Source organism: Alosa pseudoharengus, unplaced genomic scaffold (assembly GCF_046254945.1).
Source record: "Alosa pseudoharengus isolate Yale_2024_CS ecotype anadromous, Long Island Sound unplaced genomic scaffold, YU_APseudo_1.1 YU_APseudo_1.1_scf_2, whole genome shotgun sequence".
NCBI classification, from domain to species: Eukaryota; Metazoa; Chordata; class Actinopteri; order Clupeiformes; family Clupeidae; genus Alosa; species Alosa pseudoharengus.
The window spans coordinates 23,402,963-23,429,523 of NW_027468663.1; the positions used below are offsets into that span (position 1 = coordinate 23,402,963).

General features: G+C 41.7%; 1 protein-coding gene and 1 long non-coding RNA gene across 2 annotated transcripts in view; both read right to left on the minus strand.

Moving 5' to 3' along the window:
• The window catches only part of spmap2 (sperm microtubule associated protein 2), a 42,473-nt gene extending 22,243 nt beyond the window's left edge, over positions 1-20,230 (minus strand). Inside the window, exons 1-7 of the mRNA XM_076293176.1 lie at positions 20,169-20,230; positions 20,008-20,066; positions 19,725-19,791; positions 18,684-18,810; positions 18,001-18,126; positions 11,517-11,661; positions 10,870-10,967 (exon numbers count right to left, since the gene is read on the minus strand). Of these exons, the coding sequence (XP_076149291.1) occupies positions 10,870-10,967; positions 11,517-11,661; positions 18,001-18,126; positions 18,684-18,810; positions 19,725-19,791; positions 20,008-20,066; positions 20,169-20,230 (684 nt within the window). The remainder of the gene's footprint in view (positions 1-10,869; positions 10,968-11,516; positions 11,662-18,000; positions 18,127-18,683; positions 18,811-19,724; positions 19,792-20,007; positions 20,067-20,168) is intronic.
• Positions 20,231-25,621: 5,391 nt separating this feature from the next.
• LOC143135132 (uncharacterized) lies at positions 25,622-26,099 on the minus strand. The gene is made up of 2 exons (XR_012988807.1): positions 25,907-26,099; positions 25,622-25,709 (listed from the first exon to the last, which is right to left on the minus strand). It is a non-coding gene; the product is annotated as an uncharacterized LOC143135132 (long non-coding RNA).
• Positions 26,100-26,561: the final 462 nt, after the last annotated feature.

Genomic DNA, 26,561 nt, shown 5'->3' on the forward strand with positions numbered 1-26,561 from the left:
GCCTACGTAGTTCAGCAGTGAATCATGGAATGCAGGTTCTCAGCTCCTCGTTTGTGAAAACGGTCAACACAACACTGTAATCAAATATAGCTGCAACTTCATGATTATGTGTACTTTTAGACAAAACAGCAGTAGCTAATGTGTTCATTCACCTTGACATTACATTGACATATTGAAGGTAAATAGAGTAGACTACGGCTAGATCAGCTAAAAAATTTTTTTAAATGTGTTCATTCATAAAGGAACAAAGACCCAGTAGGCTATGCCGACAAACATGTTTAAAGGCTTGGCAGAAAGATTATATTGATGAAAAGGTTTCAAGTCCTCATTTTGCCTAAGCTAGAGCCATAATCACTCTGCTTCTTCTGCTTCACTCTGCCAAGAACAAGTGACTGAAGTAACGAGAACGTACAGACCGAAGTGAAACAGGTGGGGGTCTTGGCGTGAGAACGAACGAACGAACGAGACAGATTGAAGAGACATTTATTAACCTGGCATGACACAGAAAATACAAAGACGGCATGCATTTACCATTAGACAGATATTTAAATGTAAATGCCAATATTGAAATGCAAAATGGAGTTAATGTAAACCATTATCGTTATTTTTTATCGTATGCTCTCCCACTAGTCTCACTAGCCCATTTGTTTTTTTTCATGGAAACGGTTGCTATGCTTTCATGCCACTCATTGGCTAATTCGATGAGAACGTTTTAGAAACAATACAGACAACAGCATACGATTGGTTTGGCTCTCGCCTTAGGAAGCTGGGCCATTGACCTCTCCAGAATAAGTCCCGCCTCCGTAACTTCCGTATCCATCCAACTTCCGGGCGTGGATTGTCTATGAGAAATAACATGGCGTTTCGAAATATTATACCGGTAAAACATCTGTAGGTAGCGAAGTTGAAAAAGCTGGTGGGCAGATTGGCCTACACACTTCTGCCATATAGTTTCCACTGGATTTTTTGATTGTCGGTGCCGTTTAAGTAGTATACTATAGACTATACTACTTAAACGGCACCGAAAATCAAAAAATCCAGTGGAAACTAGATGGCAGAAGTGTGTAGGCCAATCTGCCCAGCAGCTTTTTCTACTTTGTCACCTACAGAGTTTGACAGGTACGATCTTTCAAAACGCCATGTTATTTCCCATAGACAATCCACGCCCGGAAGTTGGATGGATACGGAAGTTAGGAGGCGGGATATATTCTGGAGAGGTCTATAGGCATTCACAGCAGCACTAGGTCAGTGTGATTCAGCGACGAACGAAAGAACGAACAAGAACTGGAAAGGCGAACCAGTTCAGGTCGTTCATTTTAAAGACCCGTTCAAAGGAACTAGTTCGTTCGCAACCGACCCACCTCTGAGAGGGAGTTAAGTCATTTTCTGACGAATGACCGTCGCAGGAAGTTGCGTCATAACAAAGGGACGCCAGACCCTCTTGTAACAGTTGTACTCGGTGATACCGCAGAGAGAGGGAGTTAAGTCATTTTCCGACGAATGACCGTCGCAGGAAGTTGCGTCATAACAAAGGGACGCCAGACCCTCTTGTAACAGTTGTACTTGGTGATACCGCAGACTCGTAAAAGTAGTTAGAAAATAAGGCAGAAAAACGACAAGTTTCCTCATGCTGCTTCCTTATGTTGGAATATGCAAAAATGTACAAACAATCGAGGGGATGCTTTCTTGTATGTGATTTCTGCAACAGTGATACTGCAAACGTGTTGATAGCCTATTGTTGAGCCTATTTTTATGCTGTAGCCTAGTGTAAAGCATGTCACACAGTAGCCTAGCCTACAGAAAACACTTAATTGATGTGATATAATGATAACTTGTATGCCTACAATGGTTTATTAAACATCATAGTAATTTATTTAATCAGTCATCATGTTCATGTTAATGAATAGGAAGGACATTCAAACGATACCAACATTTAAATAAACCAACATTTCGCGCAAAATCTGCCGTGAGTCCCTATGCGTGAGTCAGTGTTGCGCGGTCTGCCCGAAATTAAGCGGTCGCCCGCGGATGACCGCGGTCACCCGCGGTTATGAGTCATAAACAAAATATTTTAATGATATTCGGGTCATTTGCGGGCGGGTCAGTTAAAATCAATTTAATATATATTTTCTACAAATAAGCCTACTTAAAATATCACGAGAAGGCTAGCATCAATACAGTAAAGGATCAATACAGTAAAGTCAACAGTAGCAACAAGCAAGACGCGAGTTAAAATAATAAAGACACCCCTTCAGGAAAAGCGATATAGGCTATGGGAAATATTGGGAAAAGTTGTTAAAGAAGATGACAGTAGTACAAGTTATGGTCTAGGCCTACTTCTTGTGAAGCCATTTAAAAGTATGACAGCCAAAACGGGCAGCCTGCAGGAACAAATGTTATGGCACAGACTACACAGCCATATCTACCGGTATGTATAGGTTCGCGCATGCATAAAAGTTACCTTAGTTCGTTGTGTTTGTGACTTTAAACAGTGGACGTAGTAAAGCTTTGTGCTTCATTCAGCATTATAAACCAGTTCTTACGCTAACGTTTTGACCAGCAATGTATCTTGCCTACCTTGCCTCACCATTTCTGTTTTCGAAAGAAAGATGTATGTCCATGGCCTTCAAATCTTATCCTGTTCTAATCCTTGGTGGTTGCGTGCGTGCTTGCGCTCTTATTCTCATTCTCTCTCCTGCGCAAACATTATGTCCTGCATGCCTACCACGTGTAGTTCTACTGCATAAAGTTTCGCAAATAAATTCGTTTGTTTTACAGAAATGGCCTACTGTAACACTGCATGCAGGCTATAACCAAAAGCACACATTTTGTAAATAAGCGGGTCGGATCGCGGGTCGGGTATAATTTTGTCCTAATTAATATTCGCGGTCCGAGTTGCTGTCGGGTTGATTAAAATATCGGGCGACCGCGGGCCGCTTGTGACCAAACCCGCGCAACACTGGCGTGAGTCACGAGCTCCTCCCAGCTGACTCTGGCAGATCACGTGGACAGTCAGTCGCGATCGATTATTTAATAAATACATGTGAATTACGAATAATAATAAAAAGATTCTACCTAATGTGACTATTTTTTCCATGAACTGTAAAAGAAAACACGTTTTTTTCCCACTGTATTCTCCATAAAGAGTAAAGTAAATTATGGACTTATTTCTGGAATTGACGTCACTTCCTGGACTCGTCTGAGGCTGGTCTAATGGGTCATTCGTCTCTAAAAGACTGAACTCCTACTGCCACCTCTACTGCTGACATGAGGCTAGAAAGCCCTTGCCTGTTCTAGAAAGACTGATCCAATGCAGCAAATATATTAAAAGGCTAAAGTCGTACATTGGCTATGTTGTAGCCTATCCCCAGAATATCAGCAGCAAACTCAGTCTCTGTCTCGCAAAACAGTCTCCAAATAAAACGCACATCGGCCTGTTGCCTATTCTGCCAGCTTGTGACAATATATCGTCCAAAATGCTTAATTGCATTGCATTCTCCACATTTTTAGCTAAATTTTCATGTACCACATCAGCATTTTTGTTCAGTAAATTGCTTTACAATTACCGTCGGGCCTATAGGCCTATTGCCAGGCTTGCCTCAGCTTCGGTCACGTCCTTTTACAATTTTATCATTGTAATAAGAAACGCAATTTGCCACATAATTTCAACATGCTCCTGGCCTACTAATTAATGCCTATTGTACTTTATTTTTTGCAAAAAGAAAGAAATCCTTGATCATTCACATTATAGGCTACTTTACACACTGTTATGTCAGGGTGACTGACAAGCCTGTTCTGAAGACTCCCATTCATTTTGACTGCACGAGCGCGTCTTTTTCAGACAGACAGCATTTTATAGCAGGCCATCGGACAAATATGACGCCTCGATAGCCTATTAAAGAAACTCCGACTCCATTCATTCTGAAAGTCCACCGCACAACGTGCATGTTCACATTTTTAGTAACAACCGCCAAACTTGCTTGCTTGCCTTATCTAAGTTTTCCGACTATTTTTCGTAGGCCCTATACCTTCTTTTTCCGCTGGATGTTATTGAGTTTGTAGAAGTTTTAGCTCTTACGTTCTGAACATCTCGCACTGCCATCGCCCGATGTCATTTCTGAGTCATATCACTCTCTGTCTCTCTTTTAAATGCCTATTCCCTGAATGGTAGGCTACAATGTGTTTTATATAGGCCTATAGGCTAATATCGAAACAAAATAACCCAGGCAGTCTCATCTAGGATATAACACAGGTTGAAGTCAACGTCAAGTTGGTTCTATTTAGGGAGGTGAATGTGTGTAAACATCTGTAGATGACTCAGAAATGACATCGGAAGACAAGGAGTGAATAGTGGCAGAGGCAAGCCGAAGGCTGCTGACAAGGGCCCGACGCTATTGTAAAGCAATTTACAAAAGATTCACTGAACAAAAATGCTGATGTGGTACATGAAAATGTAGCTAAAAATGTGGAGAATGCAATGCAATCAAGCATTTTGGACGATATATTGTCACAAGCTGGCAGAATAGGCAACAGGCCGATGTGCGTTTTATTTGGAGACTGTTTTGCGAGACAGAGACTGAGTTTGCTGCTGATATTCTGGGGACAGGCTACAACATAGCCAATGTACGACTTTAGCCTTTTAATATATTTGCTGCATTAGATCAGTCTTTCTAGAACAGGCAAGGGCTTTCTAGCCTCACGTCAGCAGCGCTGCATCACCCATAGCCTACATTAAAACAACCAGCGGATGGTGGGCGGGTGTGGTTTCGAAAATTGGTCAAAAAACTTTGGTGCTGATGGATGGCTGATGGATGATAAGTTTTGCTATGCAGTTATGGTTGAAATAATAGCCCATCAGCGCATCTCTAGTGTGTGTGCCTCTCTCTCGCTCAGAGGGGAGGGAGAGGCTGAGGGTCGATCCAGCATGGATTCTAAACTCTGTGGTGGATAGGATCTACAATTAGGTGTTAACAATACTACTACGCTAGGTCGAAGTACTCCCAAGTGCTATTGCGCCACACATTGTAGTTCTCCGGTTTATTCGCTTGGAAAATCGCCACGTTTCATGTTGCGTGGCCGTAGCATTTCTATCAACTACTAGTGCAACTGTATTTAAGTCGGGAAAACGTGGATGTTTCTGATTACTTCTACGCTTAGTTACCGTCAAAGCCCGCTAGCATAGCAACATGCTAACACAGTTCAGCCGCGCACCAGAGCGTTGGAGTGCACGTGCCGACACGGGAGAGGTATTACTCAACTCGTGAAAGTTAAGGTAAGAACATATATTACTACTGACATTGGGTGGCGTGTTCCTTTAAGAGAGCCTACGTTTGTATGTAGGCAATTTATATTCACAATACTTAGGCCTACTAAAATAAATAGTATTTTATTTGTATTGGTTGTTTAGAGTAACGCAAGTTTACAACCGGCAAGTCGGTCGGACTAAAAGGGGAAAAAAATAAATATTTGGGTCGGTTCTAAATTGACAGGGTCGGTCGGGTTATGGCAAACGAAAATATTTTTAATATTTAATTCTGCGGCATAAAGCAGATGTATTTGTTTATTGTACAGAAAAATAAAAATGACATGTCAAGCAGTCAATTGACTACATTGCAGTCAAGAAGTACGGCAAATTAATTTACGAAACCAAAACGTGGGTCATAGTTGTCTAAGCCTCTATTGCGTAGCCTTTTAAAAACGTCGCCAGATAGTATTAAATCGGCAACAACATTGTTTTCTGCAGAAGCCTACCCAAGGCTAAAGATTAATTCTGAACAGTTATTTCTCTACTGGCTCAATTATCACACCACTGTTTTGATTTGCGTAGTTGCGTTACCCCCAACACTGACAATAATGTAGACAGCAAATTTCGATTTCGATTTTCGTTACCACCGTGTAGTCAAGCCTTAATGCCATACCCAAGTAGCCTAAATCGAGGTAATGTTTAATTATGCATGATTTATTTTGTTATTGAATTCGTAGGCTGGGATTACTCTCGGCAAGTCTCCTGCTTTTTCAGAAGGGGTGGCAGGCAGAGCGATGTACAGTGGCAGAGCGACGCACAGTGGCTGAAAGTGGTACTAAAGCTTTCCGCAGCTTCACGCCTCGTAATGCGCGACTGAAGTGGTCATTTGAAAGCGATGCCCACTGTCAGTGACGGACTGGGATTAAAGAACGGCCCTGGCATTTTCACCAACCAGCGGCACGCGCGTGCATGTGCCCGCAACACACAGATATAACTTCACATGCACGGACATAACACGTTTGTAGCCCCATTGGTGATGAACTCTAACTTTAATATGCATAAAGACTGAACCAAGAACATGGATATATCAATGCACAACTCCAAAATGAATGCAATATGAAATATGAAAATGAAAAAAGAATAGCCTAGAATACATGGATTTCTATGCAACGTCACGAAAACATGCGTGCGCAAGAGGCAGAAAGCACCATAGAACAGCATAGAGCAGTGCTCTCCATGAAAAGAACAAAATGAGTTTTTGTGCTGAACTGCACCAATTCGAAATCACGATGGTTAGAGAATGTTCAATATGTTCAATATCCCTAAAGGAATGCATGTCTTCGCCAAAAATGACAAAATACGATGTTAATGCAAATGAACGGCAAACTCTGAAATAATAGCCTGAAATGAGATGTTATTATCATTGAGACAACAGGGGACCAGGGGTATATAAAAAATTCCGATTGTAGCTTACAGCAGGCGACTATTTAAGTCAAGTTTATAACGTTGTGGCACCAAGCGTCTTCTGCCCCACGGCTGCGCGCGACTGTAGTTTTGTTGGTAAATGGGAAACCCATCAGAGCAGCCGCTCCACAAACGTGTCTTAATTAACGTCATGCAGTGAAAAAGGTGTGAAGGAGCTTGCTCTTCTCCGCAACCCTGTCTATCACGTCATCAGCATCCAAGTTCATTATAGGACCTCTTTCTCTGTCGCCATCAGCATAAAGGCCTCCAAATTATCCTGTGACAATCGTGTCCTTAGGCGATTCTTGATGAATTTAAGAGTGGAAAAACTCCGTTTGCATGCCACTTGAGTACATGACAGTGTTAGTAGGAATTCATTTGCTAACCATATATAGTTGTAGGCACAGGTAAAGAGGTTTAACTGCTGGAGAAGGAAATAGCAACAGATTGCACAGTTCTTGCAGGTAGCACATTTCTTGCTCACCAGTCACCAGGTTTATTTCTGTATCTTCCTATATCTCCGCGGCATCATCAAAGTCCAACGCTTTGACTGTAGGCCTATACTCGTTTAGAGGAGACTTTTTCAGGCTGTCCCAGTGCGTGGCAAGATGTGTCAATTCCGACTGTAGATTTTCAACCATAGCACCTTCACTGAATTTAAGCAGACATTCTCTTATGTTTCGAAGTGCATTTGGGGGCAGTTTATTAGCTTTTATAAGGGGAAAATTCCGAGGATCAAGGCATGCTAGATCGGCAATTCCCCGTGCTGAAGGAAGTAGACGCATTCGGTTTTGAAATTCCCAGAAGTCATTGCTTCATGTAGCCTAACTTTTGTAAACCAATAATAAAATAAAAGATACAGGCAACATATTTATTGTATTCCAATTTCAAACAATGCACTTTTAAATCATTTGATTGAATAAGGTTACAAAAGAATGTAGACTGATGTAAATATTGAGGGTCACCATGACTGTAGTGTAGAGACTCATGTCATACTGATCAGGTTCCTACTATGAAGGAGGAAAAGGGAGTTAGAGATAAATGGCTTATTCGAAGCCATGTAACACTTGATGCTTGATAGTGGGCCGAGAGATATTGTTAAATCGTCTTTACGATAAATGGGCCGCGCAAACCCGACAAGCATGCCGCTCCGTGATTGGCCGCCCCAAACGGCCCACGAGGGGCCGCGGCCCTTCTGGCATCTGCCCAAATGCCAGACCGTCCAGTCCGTCACTGCCCACTGTATGACCTCTTTGCTCTATTTGTGTTTACCTTTTGCCACTTGCGGTTACCATTATGCATCACAAGTGCATCATAACGCAAAATGTGTCTTATTGCATGAGAATGTTTAGAGTTTTGCAAAAAAAAAAGAGTCTATGAGATCTGCAAATTTGTTTCATATGTGAAAACTGTTAAAGGTTTTGCCAAAAGGGGGATCGCATTCAAGAAATGTGTTCAGGAAACTGATCATTTGGTTCATAGAATGGAGTTTAGTCAGAGACTTTCTAATCAGGAGACACAGCACTCAAAAATCCCTCCATAGAAATGCAGCATGCGGTTAGTTTGTAACGCCAATATGGCAGTTCTGCGGCAAAAGTTGACTAGATGTGAATACATCGTGCCAATCATGTGGTGTGTTGTGAATACACTGTGCCAGTCATGTGTTGTGATCTCGCCGCTGAAGCAAGGTTGGTGTTGTGATGTCTGCCCGAAATAGATGCCCAATATGTGTCCAAAGTGCGTTGCAATATTGCCACAGAGTGGAGGGATTTGCCTAAAAGGACTTGGTTTAATATTTTAGCAATTGTGAAAAACTGTAACAGTATGAATGTGAATGTGTTCTGGGTCACATTAAAGGCCGTGTTGCAGGGTTCATTTTCCAACGAATTTGCACAATTTGCTTGTTGGTAATAAACATTTTAACTGTTATCCATTGTATTTGATGTTGTTGGGTATCACAAAACGGAATATAATACGAAAAAGCAGGTACTATTTCACAGCGTTTGAAGTGATTCTCCTTTCCCCCACAATGCATTGCATTACGTCACCTTGGGGAGGCTACAGACCAAAGCCCACCTTGAGACCCTTGAGAGTAACGAGAGAGGAGTAAAGAGAGACGAGTAAGGGATTGTTCAGCAGTAGATAGCGCAGATTATAGATAAATAGATAGGCTATAGATAGCCTAGATATGTATATAGACAGGTAGATAGATAGCTAGATAGATCATGTCTCGACCAGCGGCCAAAATGCACTCGCTTCCCTAGTTACTGCAGCTCTTCACCACAGTTTCCATCGCGACGACACAGCCCACACAAGCACCTGCAAAACTGCGACTTGCCCATATTATCTCCCTCTTTGGTAAGCCGTACCCTGACGATGTCAATGGCAATCAATCACGAGCAGTAGTTATCGAAAATATTCATGCTGAAGACACGACCAGCCTAATCGGCGGCGGCTAGAAGCTAAGTTTGCAACAACAGGGGTGGCTCACAGTTGGGACTGGAAAGTTAGCCCATAGCTAGCTTTCATGATGCTTTATATTCTGATCTTCTGACTAAGTTTGCCCGGTAGCCTACTTATCTGAACTAACGACATGATCACTATCACTAGATATAAAGAAAATGTTGACTTTCACTCGGTGCTGTTCACCGACAGTAACAAAAAAAGTGTTGTAACATTATAAGCATAATGCATTGAACTGAATAGGTGCATTATGTAGCCTCATAACGAGGCCTCTCAAATTCAAAAGATTGCATTAAACTAAAATCGGAAGACATTGTTATCTTTGTTAGACCATAGGGTCGTTGTCATATAAATGCTGTAACAAAATTCGAAGTGTAAATTTACAAACTTTATGTTGAAAGTGTAACCGCGACCGTTTCCCATAGGAATGAATGTAAAACATACCCTCCAAAACAAGACCTCCCGAAATTCAGAAAAAATTACTAAATTGATATCAGGCACCGTTATTACCATTGGTAGATCATAGGGTAGCTGTGATATAAATGCTGTGACGAAATTCGAAGTGTAAATATACAAACTTTATGTTGAAAGTGTAACCGCGATGTCCATTGAAATGCATTGAAATGAATGAAGCGCAGATCATGTAGTCCCCAAAGTGACGTCATCACCGAATTGCGTAAAAAAAACCCCGCTAATGCTAAAAGCAACAAAAACTGGCATTTAACACCATTTGGAGACATTTTTAAAAATGATATACATATATTGAGTGCTTTATGTACCCATTAATCAACAGTGGTGGTTAAGCTGCAACACAGGCTTTAAAGGACTGCCTATATTAATGTAATCATTGTAATGTCATTGTATGTTGCTTTGGACAAAAGTGTCTGCTAATAACCATAAACATCCTCTGCATAATTATGTACCGGTACTCATTTCCATGCCAAGCGCTTCAGAAAAGGTTGTTCATTTGTCATTTTTGTTCTATTTGTGGCACTGCCATGCAAAATAATCTGAATTAATAATATATTAATAAAATAAGCTGCATTCTACGAAACAGAATGCTCAAGTACCCTGGATATGTCTAAAACTAATGCATGCTGGTTAGAAATAACAACACATTTGGTTGTTGCAATCAGATATAATGTGCATGTTTCTTTGTCTATAGATTGGGGAATTTGATGATTTGTGTGTGACAAATCAATGATCCCCTTATAATGCCAAGTGTAAATTCATGTTCTTAGAGGTGTCATCTCGTGATCGGATGGAAAATATCCAATGTTTACTCAAGGTCAAATCTCAAGGTCAAATCTTCCCAATGTATACTCAAGGTCAAATCTTCCCAATGTTTACTCAAGGTCAAATCTTCCCAATGTTCACTCATGGTCAAATCTTCCCAATGTTCACCAGTAGCACACGGTAGCAACAGGGGTGTTTCAGATGCTACAGAACTTAATCACTGCAGTTAATAAACTCATCTCTAAACAAGTCTAAATTATTTATCAAAGGTATTTACAGTATATAATATGTAAAACCTGCATTAACTGCAATTTACCCATTATTTGCACTTTAGATTAGCTCATATGTACCTGCAGGTGATCAGTGTGTGTGTGCCTGTGTGTGTGCGTGTGCTTGAGCGTGTTTGTGATTGAATGTGTATGTTTGTGTGTGTTGTTAAGTGTGTGATTGTGAGTGTGTACCTGCAGACGCTCTGAAGCCACAGCCTCACATGCAGTTGCTGACGGAGGCCAGCTGACCTGGCGATCCGGCAGGTACTGCGGGTGGTCATTCTTTGGGGCTGGGGGGGGGGTTAGAGAGAGAGAGGGAAACAGAGACCATTTAAACAGGAGTGCAGCATTACGAGGGGTCCTCTCATGATTATTATGGATTATCTGGCTAAATGAAAACCATTGGGGGGGGGGGGGCGCAAGCGTGTCCTGAATCTTCCACAATACCTTATTTGCCATTTGAATGGTCATTTGAATTTCTTTTTTGAATAAAACTTCTTTGTTTGGTCTCCTCTGTTTGAGAGGAATCTGGATGATCCCACAGAATGATAGAATATCAATATATGTGTGTTTGTGTTTTTTTGTCAGTGACTCTATGAAAGTGAAGGTGTATTTATTTATCATTTGTTTAACCAGGGTTGAAACATTGAGACAGAAGTCTCTTTTCCAAGTGAGCCCTGGCCAAGAAAGGCTTGGTGTATGTGAAAGGCATGGTGTGTGTTGGCTGTGTGTATGTCTGTGCCTGTGTACACGTTTGTGTGTGTGTGTGTGTGTGTGTGTGTGTGTGTGTGTGTGTGTGTGTGTGTGTGTGTGTGTGTGTATATGTATGGCTGTCTTACCAGCAAGAAGGTGGATTCGTGAGGAGGCAGAGGTAAGCGGAATGCCATTTCCAGGGTGGTCTAATGGGGGCGGTAGAGAGCCCAGTTTCGGCTGTGCCAACTCACAGATCCTGGGGCTGGCAACTGCCATCTTTGCCACACTCAACTGGAACAGCAAGCAATCAATTTTTTTAAAATTATTATTAGATCAATATGATCTGAATGTCAAAAAACAGGCAAGGACCTAATAGACACTAATCTAAATGATGGGCAAAGTTGCAAACAAGCAAAGTTGTCGTCCATGAACTACAGCGACTGCATGGCATGTGAAAACACTGAGCTCACTCACCAATGTTTGTGGATAGGGTCTTGCCCATGGTGTTAAATTAACAAACTCATATTTGTCTAGATATTAAATCAGCTTCAGTTAGACTTGAGACCCCATATCATGTCCCGACTTGCTACCCGTTATGAACATGGGAGCCAAAAGAGCTGTACAAATGTATGGCCATCATTCGGCACTGGTACACCACATACATACTGTGCCTTTCACAGCTTTTGAAAAACTTGAGGTGTGCCTCAGCATTTGGGGAAGAATCAGACAGAGAGCCTGCACAATCACACAGCTGACCAGAAGATAGGCTAGTAGGTGATTTGTAGCCAATCACCACCCCAAGGATGATCACCGGAAGGCGTGGGTGTGTACCAACTGTATTGTGTCATGTCACTGAGGCATTGACATTCTGTAGAAAATATTACAGATTCACGCCCCCCAGGTATTGATTTGAATGGCATTATACATGTGGATGGGTCTGAAAATGTTTTCTGCGGGGTAACATACAATACTACTACCATAGATCAAGCTGCTTCATGCAATAGCATGACTTATGCTTATAGTTCTATTCCAACGTTGATTTCTACCCAACGTATAGTAAAAAGAAAAGACAAATTTAAAACTAGAAACCTAACAAATATTCTTTCCATACCTCAGCATATTCCTCAAAAGCCAGAGGCATTTTCAGCTAACATTGGCTTACTAAATATAGGTGCACTTACTACCAAAACCTTTGCAATCAATGATTTTATCAGTGAAAAAAATTGGATTTTCTGTTTCTTGTTGAAACCTGGCTGACTTCAGACAGCGAAGCTGTTCTTGTTGAAACCTGTCCCCCTAAATTATAATTTCTTCCACTCAATTAGACAGGGCAAACAAGGTGGTGGAATTGCCTCCATTCTCTCAAACAAATATAGCTGCACTAGAGTCAACTTTGGCGAATTCGCTTCCTTTGAGTATATTGCCCTCACTCTGAAGGCTGACCAAGCTGTACTTCTATTAACCTTATACCGCCCTCCTAAACTATGGACTGGCTTTCTCGACCAGTTTTCTGAACTTATGTCGCTCATCATCACTAGCTATGATCAGATAATTGTAAATGGCGACTTTAATATTCATGTCAATAAGACAACTGATGCTAAAGCCAGTAAGTTCCTTAATGTTTTGGACAGTTTAGAGCTAAAGCAGCATGTTACAGGGCCCACCCACAACCTTGGCAACACCCTCGATCTAGTAATTTCTAGAGGGATAGAAGTCACGGACTTATCAGTAAATGATATAAATATGTCTGATCATTATTGTGTATCTTTTAATATAGTACTACATACTTCAAAAATTCATCCCGAAATTGCAATCAAATCGTGACTCTTGGACATTAGAGCAGAACAGCAGTTCATAGCTCTTATAGACTCCATAAATTTAGATATTTTACATCATCCCATTGATCAAATGGTAGAGGCTCTCAATCGTGAACTAGGCACTTTGCTTGACAGAGTGGCACCCTTAAAGACTAAAAAAAGGCCCTGTAGCAAACTGACACCTTGGATGAACGAAAATATCCATGATCTAAAAAGATCATGTAGAAAAGCTGAGCGAACATGGAGAAAAACTAAGTTACAGGTTCACCGTGCCATTCTAAAAGAAAAAATAGCAAATTATAATAGAGCTATTCGAATGAGAGAAGGAACCACTTCTCTAAGGTAATTGCTGAAAACAGTGGAAACTCTAGGGTGTTGTTCTCCACCATTGATAGGCTATTGCATCAAACACCTTTTGATACACTCAGTCAGGCACCCTCTCTAAGATGCGAAGAATTTGCAGACTCAAAAACAAAGTCATTTCTATAAGGGAGGCTATTGGTAACACAAGTAATATGTTTGATAGTACACCCAAAAACAGCCCCCCAAAATTAAAGTTCTTTAGCACTATTACTCAATCTGAGCTTAGTAAAATTATAACTCAAACCAGCTCCTCAACATGTGTTTTGGATCCAATCCCTACTAGATTCCTAAAAAATGTATATGATAGCTTAGCTCCCTTTATTCTCAAGGTAATAAATACCTCATTAGAAACAGGTATATTTCCAACTGCTTTTAAAACCGCTGTTGTGAAACCTTTACTTAAAAAGTCGAATCTTGACCATACTAATCTGAGCAACTACATGCCTATATCAAACCTACCGTTCCTGAGCAAAGTACTTGAAAAAGTCGTTTGTAATCAGTTAAATACCTTCCTCAACGAAAACAGTATCCTTGAAAAATTCCAATCAGGTTTTAGATCAAATCACAGCACAGAAATGGCTCTAGTAAAAATAGTCAATGATCTTAGACTGGCTACTGACTCAAACAAAGTCTCAATCCTTACTGTATTCTTCTGGATTTGAGTGCGGCATTTGACACCATTGATCATAGCATAACCTCCACTAATCAGTGGATGAGCAAACATTTTTTGAAACTAAATGATGACAAAACAGAGGTACTTTTGGTTGGACCAAAACCAAAGCGAGACATTGTTCTTAGTAATCTGGGGAACTTGGCGCACCAGGTCAAACCAAAAGTAACAAGCCTCGGTGTCATCTTAGATGCAGAGTTAAGTTTTAAGCCCCATATCAGTAAAGTTACTCAGACAACCTATTTCCACCTGAGAAACATTGCCAAAGTGTGGCCCTTTTTAACTCAACAAGATGCAGAAAAACTAATTCATGCCTTTATCACTAGCAGGTTAGACTACTGCAATGCACTTTTCACTGGTCTTCCCAAAAAACATCTAAAGAAATTGGGACTCATACAGAACTCTGCGGCTAGACTTTTAACTATGACCAAGAAGAGAGAACACATCACCCCTGTGTTGGCTGAACTGCACTGGCTCCCTGTTTCCTATATAATTGATTTTAAGGTTATGTTAATTACTTACAAAGCTCTGAATGGCATAGCACCTTCATATATCTCTGAGCTTTTAATATCTTATCAACCACAAAGGAAACTTAGATCATCCAATTCTAATCTTTTAATTGTACCCAAAGTGCTCCACAAGTGTAACGGATGCCAGCTAGCTTAGCTGTGCTTGTAGAACGTTGGTAAAACTCACTCCCCGACGCCTCAAGAGGGCTGCTGGCATGCGAGCCAGTAGCCTGGGCTATTGGCTCAATTGTTAGCGCGCTCGCCTCCCGATCCGAGGTGCTGTTGTTTGCGGGTTCGAGTCTGGGCATGTGCAGGGCTGAATTGCGCAGGTTCAACACAACGCAGGTTACATTGGTGCCGTGACCCGGATCGGGAGTGAGGTTTAGGGGGGTGAGTGTAACGGATGCCAGCTAGCTTAGCTGTGCTTGTAGAACGTTGGTAAAACTCACTCCCCGACGCCTCAAGATCCGAGGTGCTGTTGTTTGCGGGTTCGAGTCTGGGCGTGTGCAGGGCTGAATCGCGCAGGTTCAACACAACGCAGGTTACACAAGCAAAGTGGAGAAGCTGCTTTTATCCATTATGCCCCAAAACTATGGAACACCCTGCCTCTGTACATCAAGCAGGCGAGTTCAGTAAATATTTTTAAAAAAGATCTGAAAACATACCTGTATAGGAAAGCTTTTAGTTAACTCATCTTATCCTGTAGACTACTTTTTCAGATTATTCTACATCTGCTGCCATTGGAGGGCGCAGCCAGCCAGAAGCAGATGGGCTCCCCCTATTAAGTCAGGTTCTGTTCAAGGTTTCTTCCTGGAATATGGGAGTTTTTACTTGCTACAGTTGCCATATGGCGTGCTTGTGGGGGGTAAAGGGTTAAGGCTGCCAGTCTTATGCCATGTTATTTTCTATATTTCTGATATGTTGCTGATTGGATCATAAACGGCCACAGCAATGAAGAAAAGTGAAAGTGATTGATAATGACTGAATGACTCTATTATTGTGTTACATGCTTCAAATGTAAAGCACTTTGAGCTGCATTCTGTGTATGAAAGGTGCTATTCAAATAAAGCTTATTATTATTATTATTATTATTATTATTATTATTATTATGTCACCTGTATGCTGGAAAGTAGAGGTCTGCGCGGGACTGATTCTTCAGTCCCACTCCCGCCCGCTCCCGCAATATTCTGTCCCGCTCCCGCCCGCTCCCGCAGTAATGTGTCATTTTTAGTCCCGCTCCCGCCCACATCTGTAACATGATGTCCCACTCCCGCCCGCTAAAGCCCGCATGCAGGAGGGATAGCCTATTCAGTTTTTCTTTCTGTCTCACGAAAGGAGCACAAACACCTGAGAAAGACTCCAGATGTCAGTTTCTTGGTTCTGAATGTAGGCTAACAACTGAAGGCCTAGTCTGGTGCCCTCTTCCTCTGTCATGCTTTCGATTTTTGAGTTTTGACAATGAGCAGCAGGAACAAATTGAACCCACGTAAACGGCAATATAGGCTATAGGCCTGCTATCCGTCAGTTATGCTTAAACCCCGTTTTTTAATGCTGCCTAACAGAACGTCCAGCTGATCTATAGTTATGAACAGTACTTTAATCATTTCCATATTTAATTTTACGCACATATTTAATTTGCGGGAGTGCAGTGAATCATCGGTTTGTCCCGCACCCGCGAACGCACCTCTCTCATCCCGCCCGCTCCCGCAAAGAGCTTTCAAAAGTTGTCCCGCGCCGCACTCTTTTGCGTCGGGACCCGCGGGTCCCGCGGGTCTACCGCGGGAGTGCAGACCTCTACTGGAAAGGCCATTGCCTGTTTGAATGCCCATTTCAACATTTTAAATTAGATGAATTTGAGCCAAATAAAAAGTGTTTTCAGATGGAGGGTACGCCAACTAAGCTATAATAAAGGCAAGATACAGAAATACCACTGCAATAGCACTTTATAATGACTCCCCCCTGAGCAGATAAAAGGAATAATATTCTTAGAATGCATGTGAGCGCTGTGTTTGTATGGCTGCTGGAACACTGTAATTTCCCTTTGAAAATTAATAAAGTATACTATATCTATCTTTTATCTGTCAAACTTTTGCATAACTGAACAATGATGCTGCATAGCCCTGAAGGGAGGACATACTGTATGTTGCTGAGTTACACAGTAGCCTCTCAGGAAATAAACCTGAATGTATTGGCTCCTACACAGAGTTTTTTAACAGCAGAAAACTGCTATTAAGCTGATGCCTTCTGATGTTTCCCAAGGGATAGGACAGATACCCTCCACAATAGGGTCATAGGTAGAGTTTCTTTCAGGATTAATAAAGTACCAACCAAGTTGTGCTTTGGATAAACACGTCAGCCAAGTATATAAGTACACTGCTCAAAATAAATAAGGGAACACTTTTTTATAGGAGTATAGCATCAAGTCTATCAAACTTGTAAGCTATTGGTCTAGCCAGTTACAGTACGTAACAGGTGGTTGTGAATCAGTTTCACCTGCTTTGGTGTCATCAAAGTTAACAACAGGTGCACTAGAGGGGCAACGATGAGACGACCCCCAAAATAGGAATGGTTTTACAGGTGGTGGCAACTGATAATTTTTCACAAGTTTCGCATTTGGGTAGGGTCAGTGTCACTACTGGTAGCATAAGCCAGTACCTGGAGCCTACAAAGGTTGCACAGGTAGTCCAACTCCTCCAGAATGGCACACCAATACGTTCCATTGCCAGGACTTCTGTGTCTCCCAGCGCAGTCTCAAAAGGAGATTCCTGGAGACAGGCAGTTGCTCTAAGAGAGCTGGGCAGTGTGGTAGAAGATCCTGTACCCAGCAGCAGGACCAGTATCTGCTCCTTTGTGCAAGGAGGAACAGTAGGAGCCCTGCCAAAGCCCTACAAAATGACCTCCAGCAGGCCGCTGGTGTGAATATCTCTGACCACACTGTCAGAAACAGACTTCATGAGGGTGGCCTGAGGGCCCGATGGCCTCTAGAAGGACCTGTGCTCACTGCCCAGCACTATGGACCTCAATTGCCATTTGCCATAGAATACAAAATTAAAAGGTCTGCCATTGGCGCCCTGTGCTTTTCACAGATGAGAGCAGGTTCACCCTGAGCACATGTGACAGACGTGAAAGGGTCTGGACATGTTGTGGAGAACGTTATGCTGCCTGCAACATCATTCAGCATGACCAATTTGGTGGTGTCAGTGATGGTCTGGGGAGGCATACCCTTGGAGGGACGCACAGACCTCTATGGGCAAGACAACGGCACCCTCACTGCTCTTAGGTATCGGGATAAATCTTCAGACACATTGTCGGACCCTGTACTGGTGCAGAGGCCCCTGGGTTCCACCTGGTGCACAACAATGGCCGGCCACATGTGGCGAGAGTGTGCAGGCAGTTCCTGGAGTATGAAGGAATTGATACCATTCACTGTCCCCCACACTCCCCTGACTTAAATCCAGTAGAACACATCTTGGACATTGTGTTTTGGTCCATCCAACACCGGCAGGTTGCACCACAGACTGTCAAGGAGCTCAATGATGGCCGTGTCCACATCTGGGAGCAGACCCCCAGGACACCATCCGCCGTCTCATTGTCAAGCATGTGGGGTCCATACGAACTACTGAGTACCATTTTGAGTTGCTGCAATGAAATTTAGGCAAAATGGACTAGCTTGTTGCATCATTTTTTCACTTTTTTCATTGATTTTCGTGGGGGTCTTTGAATTCAGCCCTCTGTAGGTTGATAATTTTCATTACCAAAAAATAATGTGGCATCCTTTACCCAGTACACATTACCCAGTGCATATCAGTAAGATATCCAGCAAGAGTTTTCTTCCCCATTGAGATCTGATGTGTTTTCAAAGTGTTCCTTTATTTTTTTTGAGCAGTGTACAGTATATACTTAACTATCTATCTACAATATGGGAAAAATGAGAGAGAATGCAGCAGTTCTCACTTTGGCCAGCAGAGGGCGGTCTGGTTGCCAGCCAACTGCAGGGAGGCGTGGCAGAGCCAAGGAGCAGACCCTGTCTGACGGGAGAGCTTTCAGTGCAGCTGCACTCACACACCACTCCGCTGAACGCCTGCACAGAGAGAGTGAGGGAGAGAGAGAAATGGAGGGAGATAGGAGGTCTGATGGATGATACACATCAGAGAAATGCCCAACAATTGGTATTTATGGGTATACAAGTTTGGCAGTCTTGCACTGTAGGTGGAAACAATGAATAGTAGTCCTTGGATAACTAAAGTTGTGTGAGTGTGTCTCTCATACTTTTTCTCTCACACACAGACACACACACACCGACACAGACACAGACACATTTTCCTTCAGTTATTCAAGGACTACTATTGCTATCAGTAAAAGTATTACTATGTGTCTGGGTCATTCTATGAAACGGGTGCCATTTGCCTCCAGAATATTTCATGAGGCACATACTAGAGCCTACCATGAATAATTCAAGGGTTCATGTTAACATGATGAACAAGAAAATACTATTCTCGAAGAGTATCATACTATTTTTAACCATTTTTCACAAGGGCGTGGCCATTACCATATGTCCGTATTGACCTGACATTTACATCTATATTATATATATATATATATATATATATATATATATATATATATATATATATATATATATACTGTTCTGATGGCATTAGACATATTTATTCAGAATAAAATCATGTTTTTTTTGGTAAATATGTGTAAAAATTAGCTTCCTGCGTCCCCTGGTTTGACTTATTACCACCCGTCACATTAACTTGTTTTGTCTGTACATAGCATACTGTTACTTGAAAACACTACCCTGGGAATCCAGAGTTCTCGCTGGAGCACAATATCAATTTGCTCAGCGAGAGACTCTGGCAATGAGTAATGATCTTGTTACTTTTTCCCCTTGCATCATGGTGAACCAATCACATCTGTGTATCTGAAAAGGCGCCCGTTTCATAGAATGACCCGTCTACTATTTTTCTGTCTATGGTGTGAAAATACCTGCTTTGCTCAAACTTAGAGTGGATTTGCTTGCCTTCTGTTAACTTTGACCATCGTTTGGACAGCTCTGTATATCACAATTAAAAAACAATCAACATTTTAAAAGTCATCATAAACTTACTACATGCTTTTCAAAAATAGTACCTGCCACTCTTAACAGTACAATAACTTCCTTAGACATCAGTGGTGCAAGTCCATCTCGTTGCAAGGTTACATTATAACTTGACACAGCAAGGGAATAGAAAAGAATATAACACAAAGATAGTCAAGCCTGGTTTCTCACCGAAGTTGGTCGGGCCACTTCGTTGTGGTGGCAGTTTATCTAACCAGTACACAGAACGTCTGGAGGACAGTATAAATAAACGAGTCTGCCTGAGTGTGCATGATTTACAACACAGCAGAATTTAATCCGTAAAGATGTTTGTGTGTTCTCCATGCACCTACCTGTCAGGGAATCTGAGAAGGTTGGGTTTTGGTTCAGCAAGTCGATCTATCCGGGTCGCCATGGATGATGTCACCCCGCTGCCGGTTACCTGGGAGTGTGCTAAAACGTGATCAAAATCATGTAGATCAGTAGCCTGGAAAATCCAGTCCCTGGTAATCTAGAAAGATTAAGGGTCAAGCATGCATTTGAAAATCTCACTGCACGCAATTGGATAACACTACGACCAATGTTTACTCTGACTGATTCCGGACTTCGATGCAATTGGATAACAATACGACCAATGTTTACTGACTGATTCCGGACTTCCAACTGCAGCACTGTCGTCATCTGTTATCCTTGCCTATATCAGATACACCGATGTGATTGGTTCCCTGCGATGCAAGGGGCAAAAGTAACATCTATCTATCTATCTATCTATCTATCTATCTATCTATCTTTGGCCTAGGTGCCCTGACATATGGCCTTTGTGCTCCCCACCAAATATGCCCAACTGAAGGCCAGTTGCCCCTAAAATTGCCAAGTGGCCTTGCCCCTACGACCCTAAGCCTGCACCAGTGAGGTAACTAGTGTTGCACGGTGTATCGATACTAAAAAGGTATCGCGATGCCTTCACGCAAAAAACGATACGATTTCAGACGTTTTTAGAATCGATACTTTATTAAAATAATAATGTTCTGTGTCTGTGTCAACTGCTGCTCCCACTGCTCCTTGCACGCATCTAGGCAAGTGGGCGTGTCAAGCAGGCAGCTCTGAGTGAGTGAGTGCGCAGCCAACGTCAACATAGTTCTTTGCCGACAGTTCTAGGCCTTGTGGATAAAACAAAAGGTGTGCTATTTCTATTTCGGATACATCGCGTGAAGGCAAGCCATCAGGTACACAAAGTCATTTAAAAGCAGTAGGCTACGCATGGAACTTGGCTAAACACCTCGCAGATATATCCCAACATTTTTAAAGAGTTCAAAGAACGACAGGTTAACGAATATGCTATAGAAAACACGACTACATGGTTAGTGCCAAGTTCTTCTCTTATGTTTTAGTCTAGCCTAAGTGAAACGAGTATGGTTCTCTGGGATAAAGCGAACCTTCCTTCATCAATGAATTTTGACGAGACAGAGCTGTAATCATTTTGACGAGACATAACGAGCTGTAATCAAGGGTGCTAACGCGATGAAAGCGCTATGTTCACGCCAGAATAACATTAACATAACTTGTAAACGATCTATTTCATGTTCGGTCAGTAGCAGCCTACTACTGGTAATATTTGTCATGGCATGTAGACTGCAATTTGTTCAATAATTATTGCCCAGATGTAGGATAGGCTACCCGAAATGCGCTAATTAAAGCCCACAGCATAACACCACCAAAGCGTGTTGAGTCCTAATAATAATAGCGGCTTATTGTTACAGTACGTGGTAGCAAATCATGTTATCAAAGAAATAGACGTAATGTAGGAATGCACACAGATATATTGCAACAGGTAATGGTGTAGGCCTATCTGACGAAGACCTGAGTGGTTGGAACGTCGTACTTGTACACTGGGCACAAAGAAGACTATCCTCACATTTTCCCCTTTGCAACTGTCAAAGAAATCCCATGAACACGGGAAGGCCTAGGGTAGCCTATACTGTACATCAGATGGCCTAAAGATTAGGCCCCTCTGCATAGCATTCAGTGATTTGCATGCAGTAATTTTAACACTGACCTTGATCTAGCCTAGTTTGGCTATTTAAAGCTACTTTATTGCCACAACACAATGTAAATGAACTATAACAAACAATAAAGGACTTAATCACACAAAGTAGGCCTACTATTTTACTGACTATAAAAAAATAATAATTATGTAGGAAGTTTAGAACCCAGAATTGACCTACACACTACAAAAGTGCACCAAATTCAACACAAATGACTCAATACACTTGGAGGAGGTATGAGTCCTTTCTTCTCCAGATATCTTAGGATTTCGCCGTAGTATCGTTTTAGTATCGAGCATCGTGATATTTATGGCAGGTATCGTATCGAAGTCATAATTTTGGTATCGTGACAACACTAGAGGTAACTAACCCAGAGTTTTTTTTTATTATTATTTTATTTATTTATTTATTTATATTTAATGTTTTTTTGGGGGGGGGGGTCAGGAGGGCTAGTAGCTGTGGGGCATTAGCAGGAGTGCTAGTAGCTGTGGGGCATTAACAGGAGTGCTAGTAGCTGTGGGGCATTAGCAGGAGTGCTAGTAGCTGTGGGGCATTAGCAGGAGTGCTAGTAGCTGTGGGGCATTAACAGGAGTGCTAGTAGCTGTGGGGCATTAGCAGGAGCGCTAGTAGCTGTGGGGTACGGCACTGTACGGCACTAAAGTGCAGATGCGGTTTTTGGTTGTTAAAATTAGAGCTTTCAGCTTATGACATCCTTCCCTTCCATGCTCCTGAAGCACGCAATCTATTTGAATGTTTGTTTCCCATTTCCAGATCCAGGACTTGTTTATGTTTATACAAACACCAGAGGGTATTTTTAGCCAACATTATAAGTACTAGCCTGGTATTGCCACACTCGCTCACTTCGTTTCACTTTGTGAAAGAGAGTCTGGGTACTTTCCATTGGGAAATGTCTCCAACCCTTCCATCATAATTGGCGTAGTCTTTGAAATAACTGGTCCAGCGTTAATGCAATCACATCAATCCTAACTTGTAAACTGATAATAAACCGTATCAGCAGTCAGGAAACAACATATTGACCTTTGCTGTGTAAATTCACACATTCTTCCAACTGCAATTTGTTTATGTTTGCACTGCAAGCATTGCTACTATCGTTTGCCAATTTTGTTTTTGAAACCAACGTAACACCCTCTCAACTCTGACGGGACCACCGTCCGGATGGCTGAGGAAAACGTAAATGCATTGAGAGGAGAAAATGAGCTGAGATACAGGCGGGTGGAGCCAGGCTACACAAGAACATTAATTTAAAGGTGCTATAAGCGATGTTGGGCAACATCACTTCTGGGGGGTATTCCAAGTACGTGGTTTAGTGTCAAACCTGAGTAAGTTAACTCAGAGTAAGTGGTAAACCTCCTAATAGAAGAGCTGTATCGCTTCATTCTCCTAACAAAACAATAGCATAGGGCTCTTGTTGTAGGAGGTTTACCACTTACTCTGAGTTAACTTTGCCAGGTTTGTCACTAAACCACATACTTGGAATACCCCCCTGATGACGTTCAAACAAAACAGAGAGCTAGCTCGCTACTCCCTCCCCCTCCCTCCGTGCAATTAAAACCCTCCTAAACGCACATCTCATCGGTTATTGGCTGTAACACTTATGCTTCGTGGTGCAGGTTGCACGAGTTTGTTTTTGTTGCCAGTTGTGGAGCCTGGACTGTTTGCCGTGACAAAAAATGTTTTAGCCTAAAAAACCTGTGATGTCGTTTTTGTGTACCCTCTACATCGATCCACACACAGTGGTGTGCATACTCCAATTTTATATTTGTGGTGCCATCTAGTGGATTAAAAAAGTGGGCAAAAATGTGTCACTTAACTAAGCAATGTGTTGTGCCCCCTAAAGAGTTTTTTACCTTAAAATAATGTTTCCAAAACCATTTTGATGGCACATAAACTCTTAATAGGATTAACAGCACAGCACTTCTGCCGCACTCTGAGCAGGTCTTATCGCTTGTAAAACAGCTACAGGAATCCACCCCCCCACCCACAAAAAAAAAAAGAAATCAAAGAGCTGCTATGCGACTGCAATTCCGAGCTCTTTTTCTACTAACTGCTGTCGATGCTATATTGTATCGGAGTTGTGTTTATACTTTGTGGCAAGACGCATAATAGTTCATTTATTATTGCGCTTCTCAACTGTAGAGGAGCCCCTAGAGCAAATCTTCTTTAGTGCTGTTTGCAATTATTGGCAGATTTGCTCACAGCTCCAAAATAAACATTCCAATTGACTCACTAAATAAAAATAACCATCTTCAGCAAACAGTTCAGCAGGCTATATATATATATATGTGTGTGTGTGTGTGAAATATATAGGCCTATATATATATATATATATATATATATGTATAATTTAAGAAAAGTTAATAAAATGATATATGTAGTATAACAGAAGAAATGAAAAAGATCTTACTTAGACCAATAGTGGCAAAATATTGGGCAATTTGTCTGCAACCCCCGCCAGCGGACCACCAGAGAACCGATGAGCAAAATGTCAGCAGTATGCCGGCAATGGACCGACAGTGGTCCGCCAGCTTGCTATCTGGGTAGTATATTGACAAATACAAAAATATTGAAACTCCAGATGCAGTTTTAACTGCCAGTGACAGCATCTCATGTGTATTTATCCATGAACAAGCAATGCATTGTCCTCGACTCGGAACTCAAAGAACTAGCAGGGTATAATTGTAGGCCTAACTTTAAGATGTAGTGTAGCCTAGGACAATTTATGCTAGCATTCTTGTAAAACGGTATGACAAGTGATCCTTTTCTCTCTCGCAATAGTACAGTAGTAGCCTAATGCAGATCATATTCGTAAGTTATGTATCATTCTAACCACTACCATCTCTGCTATCCCCAAAGACAGTAAAAGGCTATCCCACACTATTGTCTGTAGGACAGAAATGGTTAGCCTACTTTAAATTGCTGATATTAGTCTACCTACCTAGCCTACCTCAACCAGCCTGTGCCAAATGCTGTCGTCTTTGGGTCAGGTGACAGGTCAGTGATCCATCAGTTGCTATAGCAACACTTGACGCGATAACAAAGTTAGCCGCATTCCGAAGGGCATACGGAAGGACATAGTAGCCTAGCCTATTTGGCTACGCTTGTAGCCTCGTAAACTTGGACCCAGTTTCCCGATAACGACGGAGACACGCTCTTAAGAGGGTTTTCTACGATTCATCTTACGATCGTTCGTTTGGTTTTTCTGACTGTTTACCGATAATGCTCGTAGCGTGAACGCGCTTGCAAGAGCATCTTAAGGGGAGCTGTCCACGTTAATAGTTCTGAAATAGGCCTATCCTCTGATTTGATGGTGATGTCAGGTGACTGCACTTCACAGCTATAGGCCTACCGTTTAAGCTTCGGATCTACACATTAATTCACATCAATACGAAAATAGAAACACTTTGACATCTGCATGTAAGCATGCCAAGTAGGTTATATACCACACACAGACATAAATAATTGTAATTATTTAAGATTAGATTGTTGCACCATGCAATAGGCTACTTTTTCGCTGTGTCACTTAAGAACACGTTTGAAGAGAAGAAAGAAGTCGAGTAAGAAAGTGAGGAAATGTGTAGGCTTAAGTAGGCTACAGTACACCCAGGCTAAAGTTCGTAACGTTTTCCCAACAGCTCAACTGATAAACATAAGCTAGGCTACAAACAAGATCGAGGGGGGTAAAAAAAACTTTACACATAAGTGTCTAATTATTTTTTTATTCAACAACCTGGCTGTAGAAATGCAATCCCAGACAAAGTTTAAGTCGTGTTAATTCCACTGTTCCCATCGATATTCAGGCTGTCTTCCTCAGTCATCTCCATGGTCAATCTGAAACAACACAAAATAAACATTAGCCATTTATTCCTTTTTGAAAAAAAGGAATTCCTTTTTTCCAAAATAGTTATTGTGATGGCTAAGGTGACCTTTAGCCCATATTGCTGGAAAGTATAACCTTAAAGTTATCAATTGCTCGGTTGCTTGTTGTTGTCTCTGAATAAAACAGAGATAAAAAGCAGATAACCAACCTTGAAAAGTTGGGCTGTCCTAGTCCAACCCCAGGCTGGCAAATCATGTCAAAAGATTGATAGTGAGCAAACCAAAGATCCTTGATTAACGTTACTGCTTGGACTTCTGCATGCGTGGAAAGAATATGGGGTTGTCTCATAGCACTGTTAGATCTGACACAAACAACAATTGACTACTTTTACCACTGCTAGGTAATAATAAAAATAATGAAATGGACATATGATCAATATTGAGCCAACTATATCTTCTTTTCCAGCCTTACTGTAGAAATGAAGTGGCCATGGGAACATAGTGCACCCCCATGGTTTCTAAATTTGTGCCATTCCAAAAGACCTTTTTTTTTCTTTAGCAGCCAGTTGACAATGAAGTAGGGAAAGGACAGTCAATTTAGCAGAATCAGCACCTTAATTAATATCATTACCACCTGGGTCTGCTGTGAAAAAATGGTCCTTCGGTTCATATCCGTATCACAGGTTTGGGCCAAATCAGTGTTTTGTATTTTAAAAGCATCTCCTGACTTCCAGTTCAGTTGCGGAAATTGGACCTGGGACAAATCTGTTAACCGGTGATAAAACAGCACTGCTAGCAGAGCTGAAACCTGTATCAGGAGCAGACCTGGCCCACAGTCAGATACCGTATGTCCGCTACAGGCGG